General features: G+C 40.2%; 1 protein-coding gene across 1 annotated transcript; it reads right to left on the bottom strand.

The window, feature by feature from the left end:
* Positions 1 to 395: 395 nt before the first annotated feature.
* On the bottom strand, positions 396 to 19,779 carry LOC134600969 (carbohydrate sulfotransferase 1-like). The gene is made up of 2 exons (XM_063445364.1): positions 19,631 to 19,779; positions 396 to 1,602 (listed from the first exon to the last, which is right to left on the bottom strand). Exons 1-2 carry the CDS (start codon positions 19,776 to 19,778, stop codon positions 497 to 499), a joined length of 1,254 nt encoding a protein of 417 aa, XP_063301434.1. The 5' UTR covers position 19,779; the 3' UTR covers positions 396 to 496.
* Between the last annotated feature and the right edge of the window lie 2,321 nt (positions 19,780 to 22,100).

The following is a 22,100-nucleotide window of genomic DNA, read 5'->3' on the forward strand; positions in this document are numbered from 1 at the left end:
GGTACTCACCAGCAAAAGTAAAAAATATTACTTTATTCAAACATCATATGTAGACAACCGAATCAAGGGTAGCTACAATCATCCTTGTTACAGAGTGCTTCTACCACACTTTAGTATGGACCTTTTTGTTTGCTGAAGTGTACTTCCTGCATCATTTAATCATCCTATTTGCAACCATGAAGCAATAAAAAAAAAAAAAAAAAAAAGTAGCACATTTGAGCACCCATTATAACAAGATTTTTTTTGTAACGATTACATCATATTTTGTAACTCATACTAAATGATTAAATATTTTTTGAAAGCCATTGGGAAATGTATTCAAAAATCCCTCCAAATTGAATTTTCTAGAGAAGCACTAGATTGTTAATCTGACATGTTGTCATTGAAGGTTAATAAGAAGTGTATTCTAATTTCATTGTGGTTTCACATTAATCTATTTTGGTTTGAAATTGTAGCTGACACAGGTAGTTTTTTTCCCCCCCTCTCTTCTCCTCTCTTATGTAAATGGAAAAAATATTCGTGGCTCCACAAGGCTATTGGAAAGATTTTTGAGCTGCAGTACTGAGTCCACCATTTTATATCCAAGAAGCGAAAATGTTACATTGCATAATTCTTGCAGTTTCTGGACTATATCAAGGCATAGATGTAGTCTCCAGTTCTCGGATGTCTCTGCTGAGTTCCTACTTGTAGAATATTTAAAGTTTACGCTTGGAACAATACTTCCATTTGTGTTTTGCTCTATCCACATTTGGACATCCTCTCTCCATTCCAGACCTAAAAAGTCATACATCTCTTTGGCCTTCTTTACAGGGTCCATTGCTATGTCTTCATATCTAACAAGCATATATCTTCCTTTCAACCAAGGAGGCCTGCTTAAGCCAGTCGCTACAGAGCTACTGAGATCGGCACATGTTGATGTGATTTGAGTAAGATCAATATTGCGTGGCTTTCTTCCTATTGAATTCCAGATTTTCCATGGCTGGTACAAGTCTATAAAGGTGCTAATCCTTGATGCTAAAATTCCTCTTGGATCTCTTACTAAATGGATTATTTTAAGGTTCAGTCTGGGATCTTCCACAAGGGTTCTGAGATCACTGATCTTAGGAATTCTGACAGTTTTTATGGCTATATGTTTATATGTTTTGCAGGATTCAGACACCAAAGTAAAATTTAGTGGCCGACACTTTCTTGAACATATGTGTTCTCTTCTCTGTATCTTGTCACACAAAGGGGGAGAACATAAAGCGTTGCTTGACCCTCTTCTAAAAATGGTGGAAGTGACATGGTTTTTAGGAGTTGGTGAGATATAGTTTTCAAAAAAGTAAAAGTCACAGTTATATAAATTTTGGAGAAGATCTCGGAAGGCTCCAACTAAAGATCCACTACCAACTTGGATTCGAGAGCTTGAATTGCTGAAGGTTTTTTGCACATGATACAGAGGTTCAAACAAGTAAAATATATCAGGATTCTGATTAAAAATCTGGCCCAGAAATGAAGATCCAGTCCTTGTGGTTGCAAAAATAAGTATGTGTTTTCGGTTGTGTTGCAAGGCTGATGCATGCAGCTTATTAAATTCTTCACAGAGTAATCGAGTAGCAGTATCTACAACAGTAAAGAAGATAAATATTAGTACCATCTATTTATTTGCCAGTAAACATAGGTTAGGCTTTTTTTAGAATGTAGCAACTTTCAAGTGCACATGAATACCAGAGGTTCCTATTATATTTTTACTTGGTTACCTCTTGGCAGCCCATTTACATACATTGTACCCCTTATATTAGCAAAATGTCTGTAATTAATTAATTTGTGAAGAATGTAGTTGCTTTTCCCCACAAAATATTTATATTTATCTCTGCCCCAGAATTTCCTGCTTCTCCTCTGCCCAAGGCTATCCCTGTTTTTCAAGGCTCCTTTTATGTCCCAGGCTCTACCTGCTCCTATACTCCAGGCTCTCCTGCTCAAAACTCTCCCTACTTGCCTTCTTCCTTAGGCTCTCCCTGCTTCTCCTCTGCCCCATGCTCCCCAAGCCCCTCTTCTGCCCTATACTGCCCAAGCCCATCCTCTGCCCCAGGCACGCACACACACACACATATATATATATATATATATATATATATATATATATATATATACACAAAAGTAGAAAATCTTTTGCACTCACGCTTAAATTTCCCTTGGTTGCCAGGTGCTAAATAGCTAGGGCTCTGATATCCACATATACAAAGAGGTAGCAGCATTCACGGGGTTAAAAAGTCCAATCTTTATTTTAAATTATTAAAATCACGATCAACGTTTCAGTCCTATGTCCAGGACTTTCATCAGGATCAATACAACAGATGGACATAGGACTGAAACGTTGATCGCGATTTTAATAATTTAAAATAAAGATTGGACTTTTTAACCCCGTGAGTTCTGCTACCTCTTTGGATACACACACACACACATTCATACATACATACATACATACACACACACATGCAGATACACAGAACAATACACATGCAGAAACACATGCAGATACACAGAACAATACACATGAAGATACAGACACACACACAGTTGCACAGGCACACATGTAGACACACAGATACAAACACACATATATACATATATACATACACACACAAACACACACTGCCACAAATGCAGATATACAGACACACAGATGCAACAACTGATACACATACAGATGCACAGACACACAGATTCAAAGAAATACAGATATACACACACATAGATAGATACAAACAGTTACATACATTCAGATACACAGACACATGGATACAGACACTGCCGCACAGCGCCGCCACCAGAAATTTTGGGGCCCCTAACTCAGCTCAGGGTCTGGCAATCCCACCCACAGGGTCCGCCTCCAAATCCCATCCACAGGAATACACACACAGACACAAAAACACACACTGATACAAAAGGACACAGATACACACACACACACAGATACATACTACCAGACACACATACTGAAAACAGACATACACACATATAGGCATACATACTGACACACATGCATGAGGACATACAATACATACACATGCCGGACTGGGAAAAAAATTAGGCCCGGGCATTTTTTAATCAGAGCGGCCCCCTAAGAAGGGGGCGGGGCCAGAGAGGGTGTGTTTTGTCATCACTAATGACAAGCACGCCCCCTCTCAAAGTGAGCATGTTAGTTCAACGCGCAGAGCCCCGCTGAAGAGCTCTGGCATTAGAAAAAGGCCCTGAATTTGTTCTGCGCAGCGCAAGCAAATTTATTAACATGCTTGCGCTGTGTTTGCTTTTAAATTGTCTCTGGTGTCTCCACAAGTGGGATACCAGAGGACAAAAGGGCCAGGAAAATGCATGGTGCATATGTTTGGAGCCTGCTTGTGGGATTGCGTGTGTGTAGAGTGTGGTGTGGTATTGTGTAAATCGGTCAATTTCATTTGTTTTTGTGGTGTAATATGTGTGGCTAGGGGCTGTAGAGAGTGTGTGTATAAGGGGCATAGTGTTAAAGAGGATGTAGCGAGTGTGTGCATACGGGCTGTAGTGTGTGTATAGGTGACGTAGTGTGTGTAGGGGTTGTAGAGAGGGTGTGTTTAGAGAATGTTGTATGTGTTTGCTGACAAGGAATGTAGTGTGTGTGTAGGTGGTGCAGTGTGTGTGTGTGTAGGATATCTACTGTGTAAAGGACCCAGAGTGTGTATAGGAGATTGTGTGTGTGTGTGTAGAGGATTAAGAGTATATATAGATTTGAACGTATTGTATGTAAGAGGGGTGCTGTGTGTGAGGGTGTTTTTATCTGCCGTCACATTCTAGGTTTCTAATTTTCTTTGTCTGTTAACTCACTGAGGGTTATTTTATATATTGTGTGTGTGTGTGTGTTGAATATGTGTGTGAGCGAGGGTGCTGTGTGTGTGAGTGAGGGTGCTGTGTGTGTGAGGGTGCTGTGTGTGTCAGGGGGTGCTGTGTGTGTCAGGGGGTGCTAGGGCTCTGATATCCACATATACAAAGAGGTAGCAGCATTCACGGGGTTAAAAAGTCCAGTCAGTATGTATGTATGACAGTATGTATGTCTGTGTGCAGGCCCGGACTGGCCATCGTGCATACCGGGCAAATGTCCACTGCATGTGTATTGTTCTGTGTATCTGCATGTGTGTGTGTATGTATGTATGTATGTATGTATGTATGTATGTATGAATGTGTGTGTGTGTATCCAAAGAGGTAGCAGAACTCACGGGGTTAAAAAGTCCAATCTTTCTTTTAAATTATTAAAATCACGATCAACGTTTCAGTCCTATGTCCAGGACTTTCATCAGGATCAATACAACAGATGGACATAGGACTGAAACGTTGATCGCGATTTTAATAATTTAAAATAAAGATTGGACTTTTTAACCCTGTGAGTTCTGCTACCTCTTTGGATACACACACACACATTCATACATACATACATACATACACACACACATGCAGATACACAGAACAATACACATGCAGTGGACATTTGCCCGGTATGCACGATGGCCAGTCCGGGCCTGCACACAGACATACATACTGTCATACATACATACTGACACATACATACACACATACGTACTGACATGCATACTGACAGACACACAGACACACATACACACTGACATACTGACAGACATACAGACACACATACACACTGACATACTGACAGACATACAGACACACACATACATACACACACATGCATACTGACATACATACATACACATACATACATACTGACATACATACATACACACACATACATACATACTGACATACATACATACCGACATACATACATACACACACATACTAACATACATACATACTGACACACATACATAGATACATACTGACATACACACACACATACTGACATACTGAAACACACACATACATATATACATACTAACATACATACTGACATACATACATAGATACATAGATACATACTGACATACACACATACATACATACATACTAACATACACAAATACAGCTAATTTTGCTTACCTTTTATTTGCAGGTGGAAGGCTGTGGCTGATGGGAGTCAATGTGGCTCCCACGGCCTGGCTTTCTTCCTTCCCGCGTGGCGCGGAGGGGAGGGAGCTGGGAGGAAGTGACGGCCACTTCTTCCCTGCAGTACTTTGCGACTGTGATTTTTTTAAAGGGGCCCGGTCGTGCTATTGCACGGCCGCAGCGCTGACCGGGCCCCTGAAGTTATAGGGCCCATCGGGTGCCCCTAAGTGCGTGGGCCACCTGATAGGCCCCAACAGTGTGCGGGCCCCGGTGCAACTGCACCGGTGGCAGTTCCGCCACTACATGTGTGGCCCGGGTGGCCGGGCCCCCCAGGGCCACCGGGCCCATGACAACCGTCATGGTTGTCACCCTCTGATGGTGGCCCTGCTGCCACACATGCTAAAGAACACACTGACACACATACAGATGCACATATACAAACAATGGCACACACACAGAAACACATACTGATACATAGACTTAGTCTCTGGTGTCTGGGAGGAAATGACAGGCTTTCACTTCCTCCCAGTACTGTAAGAAGGGGTCTGAGCTGTTAAATCCACAACACACAACTAGCCCCTGGTGACACATGTCCATCGGGTTGTGCTAAATACATGGGTCACCCGATGGGCCTCCTAAGCCTGCGAGCCCTAGTGCAGCCGCAACAGCGGTAGTTCTTTCATTACACCAGGTTTTGTGTACCCCTGGGGGAGCTGAAACTGTCATCTATAAAATGTGGGAATGAAAAGTTCACTATTGGGTAGGTATACATTTAGCCTATACATTGTGCTGGCTTAAACCCTTTACGCCTGGACCCCCATATACACAATTCCTAGAGTATGCAACCATAACCACAAACATAAAGTCATGTATACACAATTTGCATAATTGCAAATGAAACTAGTGTACGGCAAATCTATTTTCTTTGCAAAGTATGCCCTGAACACAGGCAGAAAGCTCATAGTGCCACGTCACAGGTAGCTGCATACTGCAAGAATCTGAGCACTGAATATAGAGATACTAGCACTCTGTGTACAGCACTCCTCCATTCTGATGCTGAGCAGTCTGGGGGGAAGTGGACAGAGAGGGCAGCATCTCCTTGTCTCTGCATTCACAAAGTGTGCTGGAAGGATGTGATATGACATCATATCCTCCAGTACTCTCCCTGAATAGGCAGCTCGAGAGCTTCAGCTGCTGGGCATAGGAACATCCACTCACCCTCCAAGAAAAAAAACATTGCAAAGTGCTCACCTTCCTATACACTGATCAGCCACAACCTTAAAACTACTAACAGATGACGTGAATAATGTTGATTATATCATTACAATGGAATCTGGCAAGGGGTGGGATAAATTAGGCAGCAAGTGAACGGTCAGTTCTTGAATTGCATGTGTTGGAAAAATGGGCAAGGAAAAAGATCAGAGTGACTTTGATAAGGGCCAAATATTGATGTGTAGGCGACTGGGTCAGAGCATTAAAAAAAGTCTTTGGGGTGTTCCTACCTACCAAAGTGGTGCAAGGAAGGACAACTGATTAATTGGCGTCAGGGTCATGGGCACTCCTTTAGTACTCTACGCTAATTTCTCACAGTATAACTCCTTGTCTGTCTCCCTCAGTAACTATAGTCAAAGTGTCTAAAAGAATCCCGCTTGAAACTATACACTGTTTTACTGCTCCTCCTTTTTCCCTTTATTGGACAGTTGCCAAATGATTTTTGAATAAAATCAACATTTAAAAGCTGTGCCATAACCGACAATTATCCTTAAATTTGTGCTACCTTTTGATTGGACAGGAAATCCAGCCCAGATGATGGGCAGGCCTCTTGTCCATTACATCAGACTAAGTTGTTTATTTTCATACAACAAACATACAACAGTACAGCACTTTTCATCGTTCACGTCTTCCCATCAGCACAAATCTATGTGTTTTTAAATGTAGGTACCACAAATATTTAATAGCTAGTGTATATAGAACAAAGAAAAACATTATTGTATAACACTTATTGAAGATATGAATCTTAACCCAATGGTTTTGAACCAGTAGTAATGTAGACCACTGGTGTGTCTCAAGCCCATAAAATCAGAGCTGTAATAGGCTAAATCCTGTTCTCAACCCCTTAAGAACTGAGCCAAACGTACACGTTTTGATCAAAATAAAACGTAAACAAAACTTGGAATTTGACTAAATGTCTGTTCAACCGTAATTCACCTCTTTCATATTAAGAACACCCACACTTATTATATATCATTTTATTCAGGAGAAATAGGGCTTTTGTTTAATATCAAATATTTAGCTATGAAGCATAATTTTATATGAATAAAATATAAAATAATGTGAGAATTTTTTTTTTTTTTTAGTTCTGCATGACATTTTAACTGTGAATGTCACAATACTGTTAGCTTTTACTGCAATAAAATTAACATATTTGTATTCAGCGATGTCTCATGTATAAAACAGTACCTCTCATTTTTTGCATTTTTTAACAAAATATTAGGTATTGCACAAATATGGGCACCAGAAATGGTACTGTTACATTTGAAACTACCAAAACGAGCGAAAGAAGAGAAATACTTTATAATTCATGCATTTATGGCTATTAAAACGTCTATTGCCAGGAATTGGAAAAACACGGCAATAGACTCCTGGCAACAATGTAAAGAAGCCATTATTTACCAATGTAAAATGGAAAGAGGAATATCCTCCTATTATTGCAATAATACGAAAAACTATAAAATATGGGATAAATGGATTAAGATCCTTGAAAGATCTATAAGTGATTGACAAAACAATCAAAAAAAGTATAGATAAAAAAGGAAAAAAGGCTATAATCAAATTACAAGAGAAAGATAACAACTATATCAGGATAGTTTAAAGGAAAGAGAGATATAAAGGATAGGAGAAAAAAAAAGAGGGGAAAGGAAAAATGTTATTTCTGATTGCGCCGTTTCGAATATATAGTCTGTATGCTTTTTATGTTTTTTATGTTTATTTGTAACAATGTATGATATAGGATAATCGTACTTTGTATGAATATTTGTATATGTATGTACAATGTGTAAATTTTATACCATAAAAACAAACCTAAATAAATTATCAATTTAAAAAAAACAAAAAAAAAAACACAGTACCTCTCATGTACAGGTTTTAAAGTTAGCGTCAATATTTGTTTGTGTGTGAAAAATGCAAAAAACTAATTTGAACGCCAATTTTAGCCAGTGTTTGTGACTAAGTGGCTACTAAAAAAGGCTGGACATACCCCATTTGCAATACCTTGGGTTGCCTACTTTTGCAAATGGTATGCCAGCATGGGGGCAATTCTCATTCCTGGGCTACAATACGGTCTCAAAGGCAACGTAATCCATCTGGCGAATTTTAATGTGAAAATAACTGAAATGCAAGCCTTATAATTGACTCAGTAACTTTTGAAAACACCATAAAACCTGTAAATGAGGGGTACTGTTTTACTTAGGAGACTTCGCTGAACACAAATATTAGTGTTTCAAAACCGTAAGATGTATCACAACAATTATATTGTCAGTGTAAGTGCAGTTTGTGAATGAAAAACACAAAAAAAACTTCACTTTTACTGATGATATAATCGTTGTAATACAGTTTACTTATTTGAAACACTAATATTTGTATTCAGCGAATTCTCCAGAGTAAAACAGTATCCCCCATGTACAGGTTTTATGGTGTCTTGGAAGCTTGGAGGAAAGACGAGACAGGGGGGGATGATAGAAACATTTAAATACATAAAGGGAATCAACACAGTAAAGGAGGAGACTATATTTAAAAGAAGACTACCACAACAAGAGAACATAGTCTTAAATTAGAGGAACAAAGGTTTAAAAATAATATAAGGAAGTATTACTTTACTGAGAGGGTGTAACAAAAATATACCCGAACTCGCAGGATTTAACTCAACAAAAGACAACACAGAGGAGAGATACGTCTACCGGACCTTAGAATGGCCGGACTCGACGTATATGAGAGGAGACAGAGTCAGGAACGATCCAAGGTCAAGGGCACAAAGAGACAGCAAACTAGGACTAGCCAGGATCTGGTACACAGTAAACAGCAAGCCGGCAAACAGAACAGATAAGGATAAAGAGATAACGTAGTCAGAAACAAAGCCAAGGTCAATACAAAGGAACACAACTGAACACAACAAGCACTAAAGGGAACTGCAACAGAAACCATGATAGGGCAAGGACTAAGGGAAAAAGGTGAGTATAAGTACCTTCTAAATTAATGTGATTGGCTCCTGTCATATCCACACCCCCAAAAGGTAAGTGTATGGGGAGTGTGGCATGACATGGGCCAATGGGAGCCTTTTGCCAATTTAGGCTCCCACTATTTCTTTAAGAGCGCGCCCGAGACCCGCGTCCGCTCTTAGATTCAGGCGGGACACGTGACCGCTTCTCGCGGTCACTGCCCGCCTTCCTGTTGCAGCCGTCGGATGAGCCGCGCACGGCTTGTGCAGCAGCAGGACCGCACGCGGCTCGAAGAGAGGACCGCAGCCGTACCCTGGATAAGGTAAGTAACGCTACAGAGGGTAGTGGATGCATGGAATAGCCTTCCAGCTGAAGTGGTAGAGGTTAACACAGTAAAGGAGTTTAAACATGTGTGGGATAGGCATAAGGCATAAGGCTATCCTAACTATAAAATAAGGTCAGGGACTAATGAAAGTATTTAGAAAATTGGGCAGACTAGATGGGCCGAATGGTTCTTATCTGCCGTCACATTCTATGTTTCTATATTTTGATTTGAATTTATTTTGTTTCTATCTTTTGTTTTGAATTTACTTGGATTATTTTTCTGATGTTCTTGTGACCTCGAATTTGGCCTCAGTTTACTTGTTGGCCTTGATATATTTAATTTTTTTCTGTATACCTCTTGTGTTCATTGTATATTCACTAGGATCTGATTTATGACTATTGTAATGGACCGTTTCGCCCACAAGAGGATAAAAACCGTTTAGGCGATAATCCCCTTCCAGATAGACAAGCAGCTACTGCAAGCACCAATCTCCCGAACTGGAAACACACGAACACTGGAATAGCTGAACAAGAAAAGCATACGAACAGCTTACACTCCTGGCAGTCAGCATTCACACTTCAATTCCCCCCAAGAATGAGACGACATTTCACTTTGAGGGTTAAAACAGGGACTACAGATTTATTCACACACTGTCTTATAAAGGATTCTCCCATGCAAGGGAGGGATTTACAATACACCAATCACACAATGGTTACATCCCACAGATTCCCTCCCCTTAGCCTGAGAGGTATTACATATTCACAATCAATCCATTCAGGGGAACAACATATCAAAAAATGGCATGAATCAGACCAGGGGTTCAAAAGTTAGTAAAGTATCTTTTAAAAACCCCTGCCAGCATGGCTTTCCGGCCCAGACCAGTTTCAGAGTCTATCCTGGAGATAATTGAGAAGTAATTAAATTATCCCCCAGGACAGAGACAAGACTCCATTATGCACATGGTGAGCACAAAGCATTACAATACTATAAAATACACAAAGTCACATTTTATATATAAAACACAGACATGTCACATATCCCCAGATAGCTGGGATCTGAGCGCAAAAACTACCGAATAGCGCTCAGATCCTATTCACACAGTTCAATTGCCATGGAGCCGAAGTCTTTAACTACACGAATGGGCTCCATGGCATAGCTATCTGGGTTAACACATTCACATAAAGTCGGGTCCATAGTCCAAAGGCAAGCCCCCTCCAAGGACACGTGGCGAGGTCGGTTTCACCACAACTATCATTTATTGTTTTTGTCATTTTGTATAGTCTGACATATTTATAATATACAGATTTATATATTTGTGTGTTTGATATATTTTATTCTAATACATTCTGGTTTCTTTGCTATAAATTGTATATATAGACCCTATTGGAAATACAAGATTGGAGTGAGCACTCTGTGTTTTTAGTAGCCTAAGTTGAATTTCATCCTATTGTGTCTTTAGTGTGCCTTCCTTGCTAATTATTTTCTTACTAAGCAGTAATGTAAACACTGCCTTTTTGCATTTAAATAAAAAAATGCCTACATGGACATGCTTTAGACACCAGAACCACTATATTAAGCTTTTGTGGTTCTGTTGACTACAGTGCCCCAGGGCCGTCTTTGCCCCACAAGCATAGGGGCTCTGAGCCGTGCTGTCTGCTGATCACCCTCACTGACCTCCTGGCTCTTCGTTAGGGGAGAGAGAGGGAGGGACCTGGGTGACTGTGTGTTCACAGGAGAAGTGAAGTCAGCCTGCAGCCAGAGGCTAAAGTAACTTTGCCACCACTGGACCACCAGGGCTTGTAAAATGTCCCCCCACCCTGGCAAAAGGTAAGAAGAAGGGGGCAGGGGGCATAATGGCTTCTATTTATTTAAATATATATAAGAAAATGTACATGTCCTCCCTTATCACCCTCCCATACACACAATATAGACCCTATGCATCACTCACACACTGTCACATTCCTATACTGACAAGTAAGACTTTTTTTTTCGTTTATTACTGTCCTTTTAAATACAGTACCTGACTTTTGCCTCTAGTGGCCTCCCTAGCCATTAGTCATTTCAAACTCTCACCTGGATAACCTAACATCAAGTCTGCTATAAAAGGCCACACCCGATAAACCAAGTGGCCTTTACATTGAAGTTGGGGATTTGCCTGAAAAACTTCAGTTCCTGGCTCATGTGAACCTTCTCCAGACTTACCCTCATTCCTGCTCCAGACTTACCATCATTCCTGCTCCAGACTTAACTTCAAACCTGCTCCATACCAACCTGCTCAGGACTTACCTTCCAACCTGCTCCACTCTGGCATATGAATTTGACTCTGCCTCTGTTAGCAACCTTCCACTATTACCAGCCTGCCTTGGAAACCAACCTGCCTTTGTATCAAACCTACCTGGAGATCAGACTTTCTTTATTTGCAAGTAACCTGTTTTGTGGCATTTTGCCTAAAGTCTGTTTTTCCTCAAGTTGCATAATATGTCTAAAAGCACCAATAGAGTCTCAAATAAAAACTCTGGCCAAAGTCTTCTATCTGACCTGCTTGAGATCATGACACACACACACACCCTAGTGGCTGTCTATCAGACAGCCACTAGAGGGCTGTCTTCTTTGACGTTGGCGAGGAAGAGAGTAGGCGGAGCCTGACCCAGCGCCGAGGAACATCGGCGCTGGACTCCGGTCAGTCACTGAAGGGGATGTGGGTGGGAGGGAGAGGGGCACAGCAGGTTCCTGCAGTGCCTGGAAAACTGTTTTCCTGGCACTGGAAAGTCCCTTTAACCCATTAAGGATACATGACAAGTGTGACATGTCATCATTCCCTTTTATTCCAGAAGTTTGGTCCTTAAGGGGGTAAAAGACAAAAAGGGCTTTTATTAGATGTGACATATAGCTAAGAGAGGGAGCAATATAATTAATGGTAGATCCTTTAGACTTGGGTATAAACTGACAGCTCACATCTGCCGTGGGAGATGAGAGGTTCTCCCCATCTGGACTGGCATAAGGGGCAGAGTAGCCAAACTAAAAGCATAGCTGACTTAGAGAAATTTATCGGTTTGATTAAATCGGTTTGAGAAAAATCCTTCTAACAGTATGGAATGAGACCAAGAAAACAATAATAGAAGTAACTTCGTTTGGTATATATTTTTTTTTTTTGCTTTTTACTCAATTGATACATAAAATAGAATTATGGAAGTAGCTCCACAGATGTGTCTTATAGACATAATTACAAATGGTCACCAAGATTGTGCTGACCTTAATATCATGAATTATATAACTACAACTAATTTATTTCCACAAATCCTTGCATCTTGTAGGAAACTTGGGTAAAGTTTAATACCTTCCCCTTTAAAAATGTAGATGGGTGAATAATTATTTTAATAGGCATAGTGCATTTCTATGGATTTGTACTCCCTTACCCTTATATAATAATACTAATGATAATCGGTGAATGGTCAGTACATAGCTCTCTATCTGCCATGATGTTCTGTCGGCCATAGACAAAAGTGGAGATTCAACAGAGGAAAAGAAAGAGAGTTTGAAACAGAAACTATTTTGAAGTTTAATAGGGCATATTCACTAAATAGAGAATTGACACGTTGTGCTCTGCATTTAAAAAAAAAAAAAAAAAAAAAGCAGCGTATCCAAATAACTGAGTTGGATTTCTTTTGTCTCAGCGATCTTTGCCTGTATTTTACAATTTGTTCACATACAAATTTTTCTGTACTGAATATACTATCTTGAGAAATATAAGGAAAGAGAATTGAAAATGACTATGGGGGTTTGAGGATGGAAAGTGAGAAGATACAGTGTTAAAGTGGAACTGTTAGCGTAGGGGACTTTGCCAACTGTGACATCGCCACTGGGGGCTGATGGGACCGCTAAAGGAGACAAAGTAGTCCCTACTTTGTCTCTGCATATCTCTTGACTGGGTTGGAATTTCAGTGAAATTCAAACACAATCAAATTGAGTATTCCATAAAGATACTATCCACTATTTTTTTCAGGAAGGAGTGACCGTGCCGCTTTAAGATGAAAACTGGAGAAAAAAGATGGTTGCAAATAAAGAGATAAATGTGGATGCAGCCCGTAAACTCTCACACTATCTCTAATTGAAAATGAATATTGATTGTGAACTTACATTTTATCATTTTTACATTTTATATAAATATTTTTTTATGCATGTTTTATATTTCCACCTCAGACAATTCTGTGAAACCATAATAGGTGATGTCATAAACATAGCTGCTGCAATACCTACTTGAACATTCTATTTCCTTCCAGTTGTATCTGAGGCTCTGCCAGAGCTTCACCTTTATCCATGGTTCTCATACCATGCCAGTGGCATATAGATATTTGCCTCAAAGGGATGTGTCTGAAGACTTGGAACTTGACTACCCTCAACCTGATCTTGAGCAATGAATGTTCTAGCAGGGAGTATTATATTTTGTGCAGCTAATTTATTAAAAGTACATTTTAAGGTTTATTATATGTAGTGCAGACAATGGGGAAGTGGGTATAGGAGAGTTAAAGTTACTTGTGTACAACATTAAATGGAAACTCCAAACACAAAGCATTGCAGCTTGCTCGGGTGAAAAGCGTGTCCTCTTTTTTCATTTTATGAAAGCGCTGATTTTAATTAAAATTACAATTTTTCTAAATAAACCTCCCAGCTTACAGCTCCCAGTTGTCAGAGAGTCAGTCATGCTACTTCCTAATAGTTTAGTTCTGTGTAACTAAACTCAGGAGGCCAGCAACTTACAAATCTAATTAAGCTAAACTGGGAAGTCTATGACTGGACAAACTCAGAAAGTCTCTGCTGGGGAAGAAGAGATGGGCTTGAGGTAACTGCATATACTAAATTAACTATGCAACTATTTCAAGCCAACATTTCATATAACCCCTAAAGAAAACAATAATGGCATGCATACTGCATTCTACAATTGTTTTTGGAGTGCTTCTTGAATCAATCTATGTTTAAACTGCTTTAGAATTCTGTCTGTCTGTCTATCTGTGTATAAAACTCCAATTATTTAACTCTCTGCCTCTTAAAATCCAGATAGAAGTGCCGTCCTTACAGCCATGGTTCCCCAGAGAATTCCTCCACATGAGGTTTTCCCTTCTCTGAGCGCTGAAGGAGGACTCTTTGTGAGTCCAAAGGTACCCTACATAATTGCTTTCTTACTGAATTTGTCATAAAGTAATACATATTTTGTCCCATAAGCCCTCTATATAACCTAAATTCTGTAAAATATAATAAAAATATGTAACAGTAATATATATATTTGTCTCAAATTGATTTGTAAACATTTTACTAAATGGATTGATTGGATTTGAATGAAGTTGAATGGCATCTGTTATAATCAGAGAACAGTTGACCTGTTGATCAGAAAAAGGTGAACTGAGTGGTATAAAACCACTCCCGTAAAAAGTGTAGCGCTGAATAGCTTGTGTTAAAAATGGGAAATGTACACCAAATTGGGACAGGACAGGTTTTATTTAAAAGTTTACACATTTGTACAATTATTAAAAATGAAAACATTTTTAAAATATTGCGGGTGTTTTTGTACAATGTAAAGTAGGTGTGGGTGGTGGTGGGGCTTGGGTGGGAGGTGAGGGGAGAGGGGATATGCCCCGGGTGCCATGTTTGATGGATTGCCCTATTTTACCTTTTCAGAGGAAAGGTCCATAATTCTGCAACCTCAATTACAGTTTACATTCAAATGTAACCCATTTTGGGTCATATTTGGAGTCTTGAAGATGTAGAGGAGGAGGTGAGCAAAGGGTAGATGATACCTGGCTGCAAGAGTTTTTTTTTTTTTTTTTTAGTGTCCTCTTTGCGTGTGGTTTAATTAACCACTCCTATTTCTCACCTTCCATCACTGAGATAATTTGCCAGTCCAATTCCTCTCCATAGAGAAGAATGGGGGAAAGCTACTGCGAATTAGTGGCAATTGGTGCACTGCATCATTAAGCATATCCTCATAGAAGTACATCATACCAATGCATCTCTCTGGGGAGAGTTTGGCAGCTTCACGCTGAGTTTGAAGACAGTGAACATCAGCCATGCATCAGCCATGCAAAGAATGCAGAATCGGAAACACAACTAGTGGATATGAGCAGAGGCGTACCTAGAGCATTTGGCACTCCTACTTTAAAATGTAAAAAAAAAAAACACCCATAATATTTTTTAAATGTTTTCATTTTTAAAAATTACACAAATGTGTAAACTTTGAAAAAACGCTGTCCTGTCTCCTTTAACAAAACCTCACTTCCCACAGAGAGCATTGTGGAGAAAACAAAGAGACTCTTGGTAGTGGCAGGCAGCAGGCTAGTGCAAGGTGCTACGGGAGTTGCTGGCACTAAAGGTTCCCCCATATAATAACCCTCTCTAATTATAAGGAAGGTGTACAACCTTCCTCATGCCACTATGTGCTGTACCGTGTGTAGGGGCATATCTAATAATTTTTTTTTTAATTAAAAAACACAATATAATCTACTATACTATAACATACTATTGTCCACCACCCCTAAAATATCTGCCTAATAAAGATCCCTTTAACAAAAAAAACTGTACTTACCATCAGATGTTTTGTGAGTTTACAGATGAAGAGGTTCTATTTCAACTGTCAAAAGTAAAGACAAATAAGTCGATGGAGCCTGATGGAATACACTCAGTTATTAAAAGAGCTTAGTGGTGTACTAGAAAAACCATTAACAGATTTATTTAACCAATCATTGTTAATGGGAGTAGTCCCAGAAGATTGGAAGTTAGCCAATGTTGTGCCCATTCACAAGAAAGGTAATAGGGAGGAGTCAGGAACTATGGGCCAGCAAGCCTTACTTCAGCAATGGGGAAACCATGTTAAAGGATAAGATTGTTGAACATCTAAAATCATATGGATTTCAAGATCAGAGATGACATGGGTTTACTTCAGGGAGGTCAAAACTAATCTTATTGTTTTTTTGTTTTTTTTTTTGATTGGGTAACTAAAACAATAGATCAGGGTGGTGCAGTAGACATTGCTTACCTAGATTTCAGTAAGGCTTTTGACACTGTCGCACATAGAAGGCTTATCAATAAACTGCAATCTTTAAGTTCGGATTCCAATATTGTTGAATAGGTAAGGCAGTGGCTGAGTGACAGGAAACAGAGGGTTGTAGTCAAAGGAGTATATTCGAAGCACGGTCTTGTCACCAATGGGGTACCTCAAGGATCTGTACTTGGACCTATTCTCCTTAACATTTTTATTATTGATTTTGCAGAAGGTCTTGATGGTAAGGTATGTCTTTTTCTGATGATACAAAGATTTGTAACAGGGTTGATGTTCCAGGAGGGATACGCCAAATGTCAAATGATTTAGGTAACCTAGAAAAATGGTCAGAGTTGTGGCAACTGACATTTAATGTGGATAAGTGCAAGTGCATCTTGGACGTAAGCACCCAAGGGCAGAGTATAGAATAATTAATAGAGTCCTAACCTCAGCATCTGAGAAAAGGGATTTAGGAATAATTATTTCAGATGACTTAAAGGTAGGCAGACAATGTAATAGAGCAGCAGGAAATTCTACCAGCATGCTTAGTGGTATAGGGAGAGGTATTAGCAGTAGAAAGTAGAAAGAGACAGAGACCTCACTTGGAGAATTGCACGCAGTACTGGAGTCCGTATCTCCAGAAGGATATTTATACTTTAGAGAGTGTTCAGAGAAGGGCTACTAAACTGGCTCATAGATTACAGGATAAAACTTAATATGAAAGGTTAAAGGATCTTAGCATTTACAGCTTAGATAAAAGACAAGGCAGGGGGGATATGATAGAAACATTTAAATACATAAAGGGAATCCACACAGTAAAGGATGAGACTATATTTAAAAGAAGAAAAACTACCACAACAAGAGAACATAGTCTTAAATTAGAGGAACAACGGTTTAAAACTACTATAAGGAAGTATTACTTATATTAGAGAGGGTAGTGGATGCATGAAATAGCCTTCCAGCTGAAGTGGTAGAGGTTAACACAGTAAAGGAGTTTAAGCATGCGTGGGATAGGCATAAAGCTATCCTAACTATAAGATAAGACCATGGACTAATGAGAGTATTTAGAATATTGGGCAGACTAAATGGGCCAAATGGTTCTTATCTGCCGTCACATTCTATGTTTCTATGTCCATATTTCTAGATGTTTTCTTTCTACTTAAAGCTTCTTTTCTTCAGACCCAAAAAAGGCCAAATTAAAAACCATAAAATTCCCATCACAACTATTAAAATGAAAAATGACCGAATCACAAAACAAAACAAAAAGCTTAAAAATAGATAATCTTCTCCCATTGAGGGCCCTGTGCAGACTTAGCTTGCAAGGTGGGGAAAGCCTTATAAGGGCTTTCCCACTCTATACAATGTCAGCCAGAGTGCTCTGATTGGTTGGCTTACAAACCAACCAATCCGTTAGGTAACATCACTATTTCCTAATTCATTGACTGTTTGAGGACCAAAAATACACCGGAAGCTAAAAAAGTATGTTGTCTAGTTTAAGTCTGATTCCTGTAAAAGCAGACCACACACACACAACACTCCTCTCACAAGACTCCTCTCCACACAGAAATGTTAGCCACTGCACAAAGGCACACTCAACCTACCCCCACATACAGTTTTCCGCCTTCTCCGCAGACACACAACACTCAACCACTACACACAACACTCAACTACCACCACCACAACACTCTACCCCACATACATACAATACTCAGTCACCACCTTTCAGAGAACAAAGCCAAGAGCTCTAGATTGAGCTCTAGGCTCTATCTGGTATCCTGTCTAGGGCACTGAGCAATCCTAATCCAGGCTCTGTCCCCATGTCTGTCCCATGTCTGTCTCCCTCCAAGTCAACGGTGCCACCATCACTTCTACCTCGCAAACTTGCTGCCTAGGTGTTCTCTTTGACTCCGACCTCTCCTTCACCCCTCATGTCCAGTCGTTCGCCAAATCCTGCCGCTTCCATCTCAAATACATAGCTCACATCCGCCCCTATTTAACACCAGACCCAGCTAAGGTGATGGTCCATGCCATTATTCTTTCTCACCTTGACTACTGCAATCTCCTTCTCAGTGGCCTTACGTGTTCCCAGATTGCACTGCAGCAATTTATAGTGAATCCGGCGGCAAGGCTCATTTTCATATTCGCACGCACCTCACACGCCTCCCCCCTCTGTCAGTCCCTGCATTGGCTTCCAGTTAGATATAGGGCTCAATTTAAGATTCTGGTGCTTGCTTACAAGTCCCTACATAATGCTGCTCCAACCTACCTATCCTCCCTAATACACAAGTATGTCCCGTTAAGGCCCCGGTGCTCTGCCGAAGACCTACATCTATCCTCTGTCCAGGGCTGCACCTTTTCTTTGGAACTCCCTTCCCTTCTCTGTTAGACTTTCACCCAGTCTCCAGCAGGTTTCATATCCATCCACCCCCCCCCCCATATGACTCCTCTCCTGCAACTGTCATATATAACCCAAGTTCTCAGTGAATACTTTTCTCACAACCTATTTCATTACCTCTACTTATACTCTTTTTTGTCACTATACTATATTTAGTCATTTTTCTAACTACTTCCTCCAAGCATGTTTCTGTAAAACTATACAGAAAAGGGGGTAGAGCAGCGCTAAACATACTGTAAACAAGAGAGTGGGAGGCAGCAAACCTGAAAGTAGGGGAATCCCTCTAGCCCCTAAGAAAACTAAGACAAGTCAAACACAAATAGAGGTAGCGCCAAGAATATCAGTAGAGGGGCTTCTACTGAGACTGTGCCTTATCATTTGGCATTTTTATACTTTTATCTAGGTTTTATTGTGGACTCTTTTTACACGTGTATATGTTTTTGCATATACCCCACTGACTATTATTTTTATAATATCACTATTCTTTGTTATATTCTTGGCTCTACCTATATTTGTGGTTGACATATTTCTGTAAAACGTTTGTAAAGAGTGGCGATCATAAAAGTGAATATCCTGTATAAAAGATAAAATTCTTGTTCTCCCGATATCCATTTGTTTAGTCATAACAGACTCACCTTTCATGTCTCTTTGCAGACATTGGTTTTGAACTGTCATGCTCGGACAGGGAGCCTCGTAGGCCTTTCTTAGAGATTTAATGGCTGAATACTGGATTCCCAGGGAGGCAAATACTAACAGAAGGACAGCTTTCCAGGAACACTCCATCATTCAGTTTACATAGCTTCTGAGTTACGTCTAATCTTCCTGTGTAAAATAAAATATGCATTTAGAACAATAACCCTGCACCAGGGATGCAATATACAGAACTTTATAGTCATGCTTTATTAAACTTTTAGTCTACTGCATTAAAAGTCTGCACTCACAGCAATATCCCCACACTTTGTGGTATAATTTTGACAGGAGGCTTCGTATTTTGCATAATCTCACTTTACTAACCCCATACAGCAGTAAAGAAACACATAGAAAAATAGAACCAATCACAAGAGAGAAGGATGTACATAATGCAACGTGACCTCATCATTTCCTCTTTTTTTGCTGCTCCAATCAAGCAGACAGGTCAAAGTATTACTCTTCTCCATTACTTTATGTTTACAGTGCCTCTTTTGAGGTTGTTTCTGTAATATATTTTTTATATACTTTGCTGTACGTTCTTGCTGTGCTTCTGTACTATGTGCAGCTGTGTTTTTTCTATGTTATTTATTGTGTTTCTACCTTATTCTTGGTTTCTGCCCTCTCCCCTCCTTGCTCTTACTTCTCTGGGGCTTGAGGGGCTTTTGGATCTTACTGGGGTTGCATGTTAATGTTGAATTAGGTCATTTATGTAGCTGTTTAAAGGGATTTCAACCATAAACGTGTATTAACTATTAGAGCATGGATTAGTGCTCTCTGTCAAGACTGTGGCCTACACTCAAGGGTTAAGCCCCCTGCTGTATTTTACTGCACTGTGATGCTGTATGGAGACACGCTGCTGCAGCCTCTGTGAACTCCTAAACAGGATTTCCAGGACATACTGCATAAAGGACAGAGTATTACTCTTCTCCTGCTAGGTCGGCTGCACCCTACTGCAGGTGACCACAGATTAGACGGTCAGGGATACCACCCACCGGGATGGACAAACTCACACTTGTTATCATACAACATGAAGACTCCTTCGGTTCCTGTCTTCTTCGCAGAACACAGATCAACCCGTCTCCCGGGGGAGAGACATATCATAGGGGCCGACTGATTTGGTGTTTTTCACTGGTCACAGTATAAGTCGATGCATGATGGTGATTGCGCTCCGACCGACCGGACCTTCCAGAGGGACGTATGCTTTCCATGCTTACAAGGTTATGGAAATTCTCTGACTGGCGAGGATCTCCTCCTTATACTTTCATACCCGACTATTCCTCACGGACCCGAAGGGAACTCACATCTTCTATTCCGGGAGGGGCGGGTTTTGGGGATTCTTGGCAGGTCGGCGGACTATTGCAGGCTGCTAGGGACCTCTTGGGAGTCTATGGGACCCCAGGGATGCAACGACCCTTCCCCTCCATCTGGACGTTCCCGGCCTATTTGGTGTTCGGAACGGTATTTTGATCCCTTATTTGAGGATTGGGACTAAACAACGGCCCGTATCCCGACCTGTGGACTCCCTATAGACTAGGATCCTCTGGGATACCAACTACATGCACCTCCAGCTTATGGGATGGGGAGGTTGTTCTCCTGTCCCTTTAGGGGACTAGACATACTGCTGACAGACTTTCAGGCTTGGTTTCATGTAGTTTGCTGTCAGATAGCAGATGTGCGGGTGTTCAACGGGGAGGTCTTCTCCTCAACGCCGAAGTGCTGTGTCTCTCGACGCACCTTAGGATTCTTATTTAGTCCTATATTCTTTTCTCAGCGTTAAAAATTGTAAATACGAAGCCTCCTGTCATGTTGTAAAACTGAAGATTATGCTAGCTTTAGTGTACTAATAATCTTAATTTTAATAATGACAGGAGGCGAGTATTTTCCCTCCCTGCTTCGCTGCCCACCCTTTCTATTCGTTTGTTTTGTAGGTATCAGGGGCTCAGGTAGGTTTGCCTCTCACGTTTGTGCTTATATTAATGATTGTTCTTCTATTACTCTGGAATCCTCATTCTCCGATGAGAATATATATATGGTATGTTAATTGGATTTACATGTTCATGACTATATGTCTAAACCTGTCTCACATTCTCTTTTCAGTATGATTCGTCTTTGGAGACATTTGGCGGTTCGCGTGAACCTATTGGGAATTTTTTATCCTTCGGATTTGACTCAATCCGATTTCTTTTTCGTTCATATAGAATTCTTTGGAAGTTTTGCTCCTTCACACGTGGGACTTTGGAGTTATTATTAGTTTCTACTTGATATATATTTACTTCTGCTTGATGTCGCTTTCTGTAAGAGGAAATTATGAGGTCACGTTGCCTTATGTACAGCCTACTCTCTTGTGATTGGTTCTTTTTTCTATGTGTTTCTTTACTGCTGTATGGGGTTAATAAAGAGAGATTATGCAAAATA

The sequence above is a fragment of the Pelobates fuscus genome, chromosome 3 (genome assembly GCF_036172605.1).
Source record: "Pelobates fuscus isolate aPelFus1 chromosome 3, aPelFus1.pri, whole genome shotgun sequence".
NCBI lineage: Eukaryota > Metazoa > Chordata > Amphibia > Anura > Pelobatidae > Pelobates > Pelobates fuscus.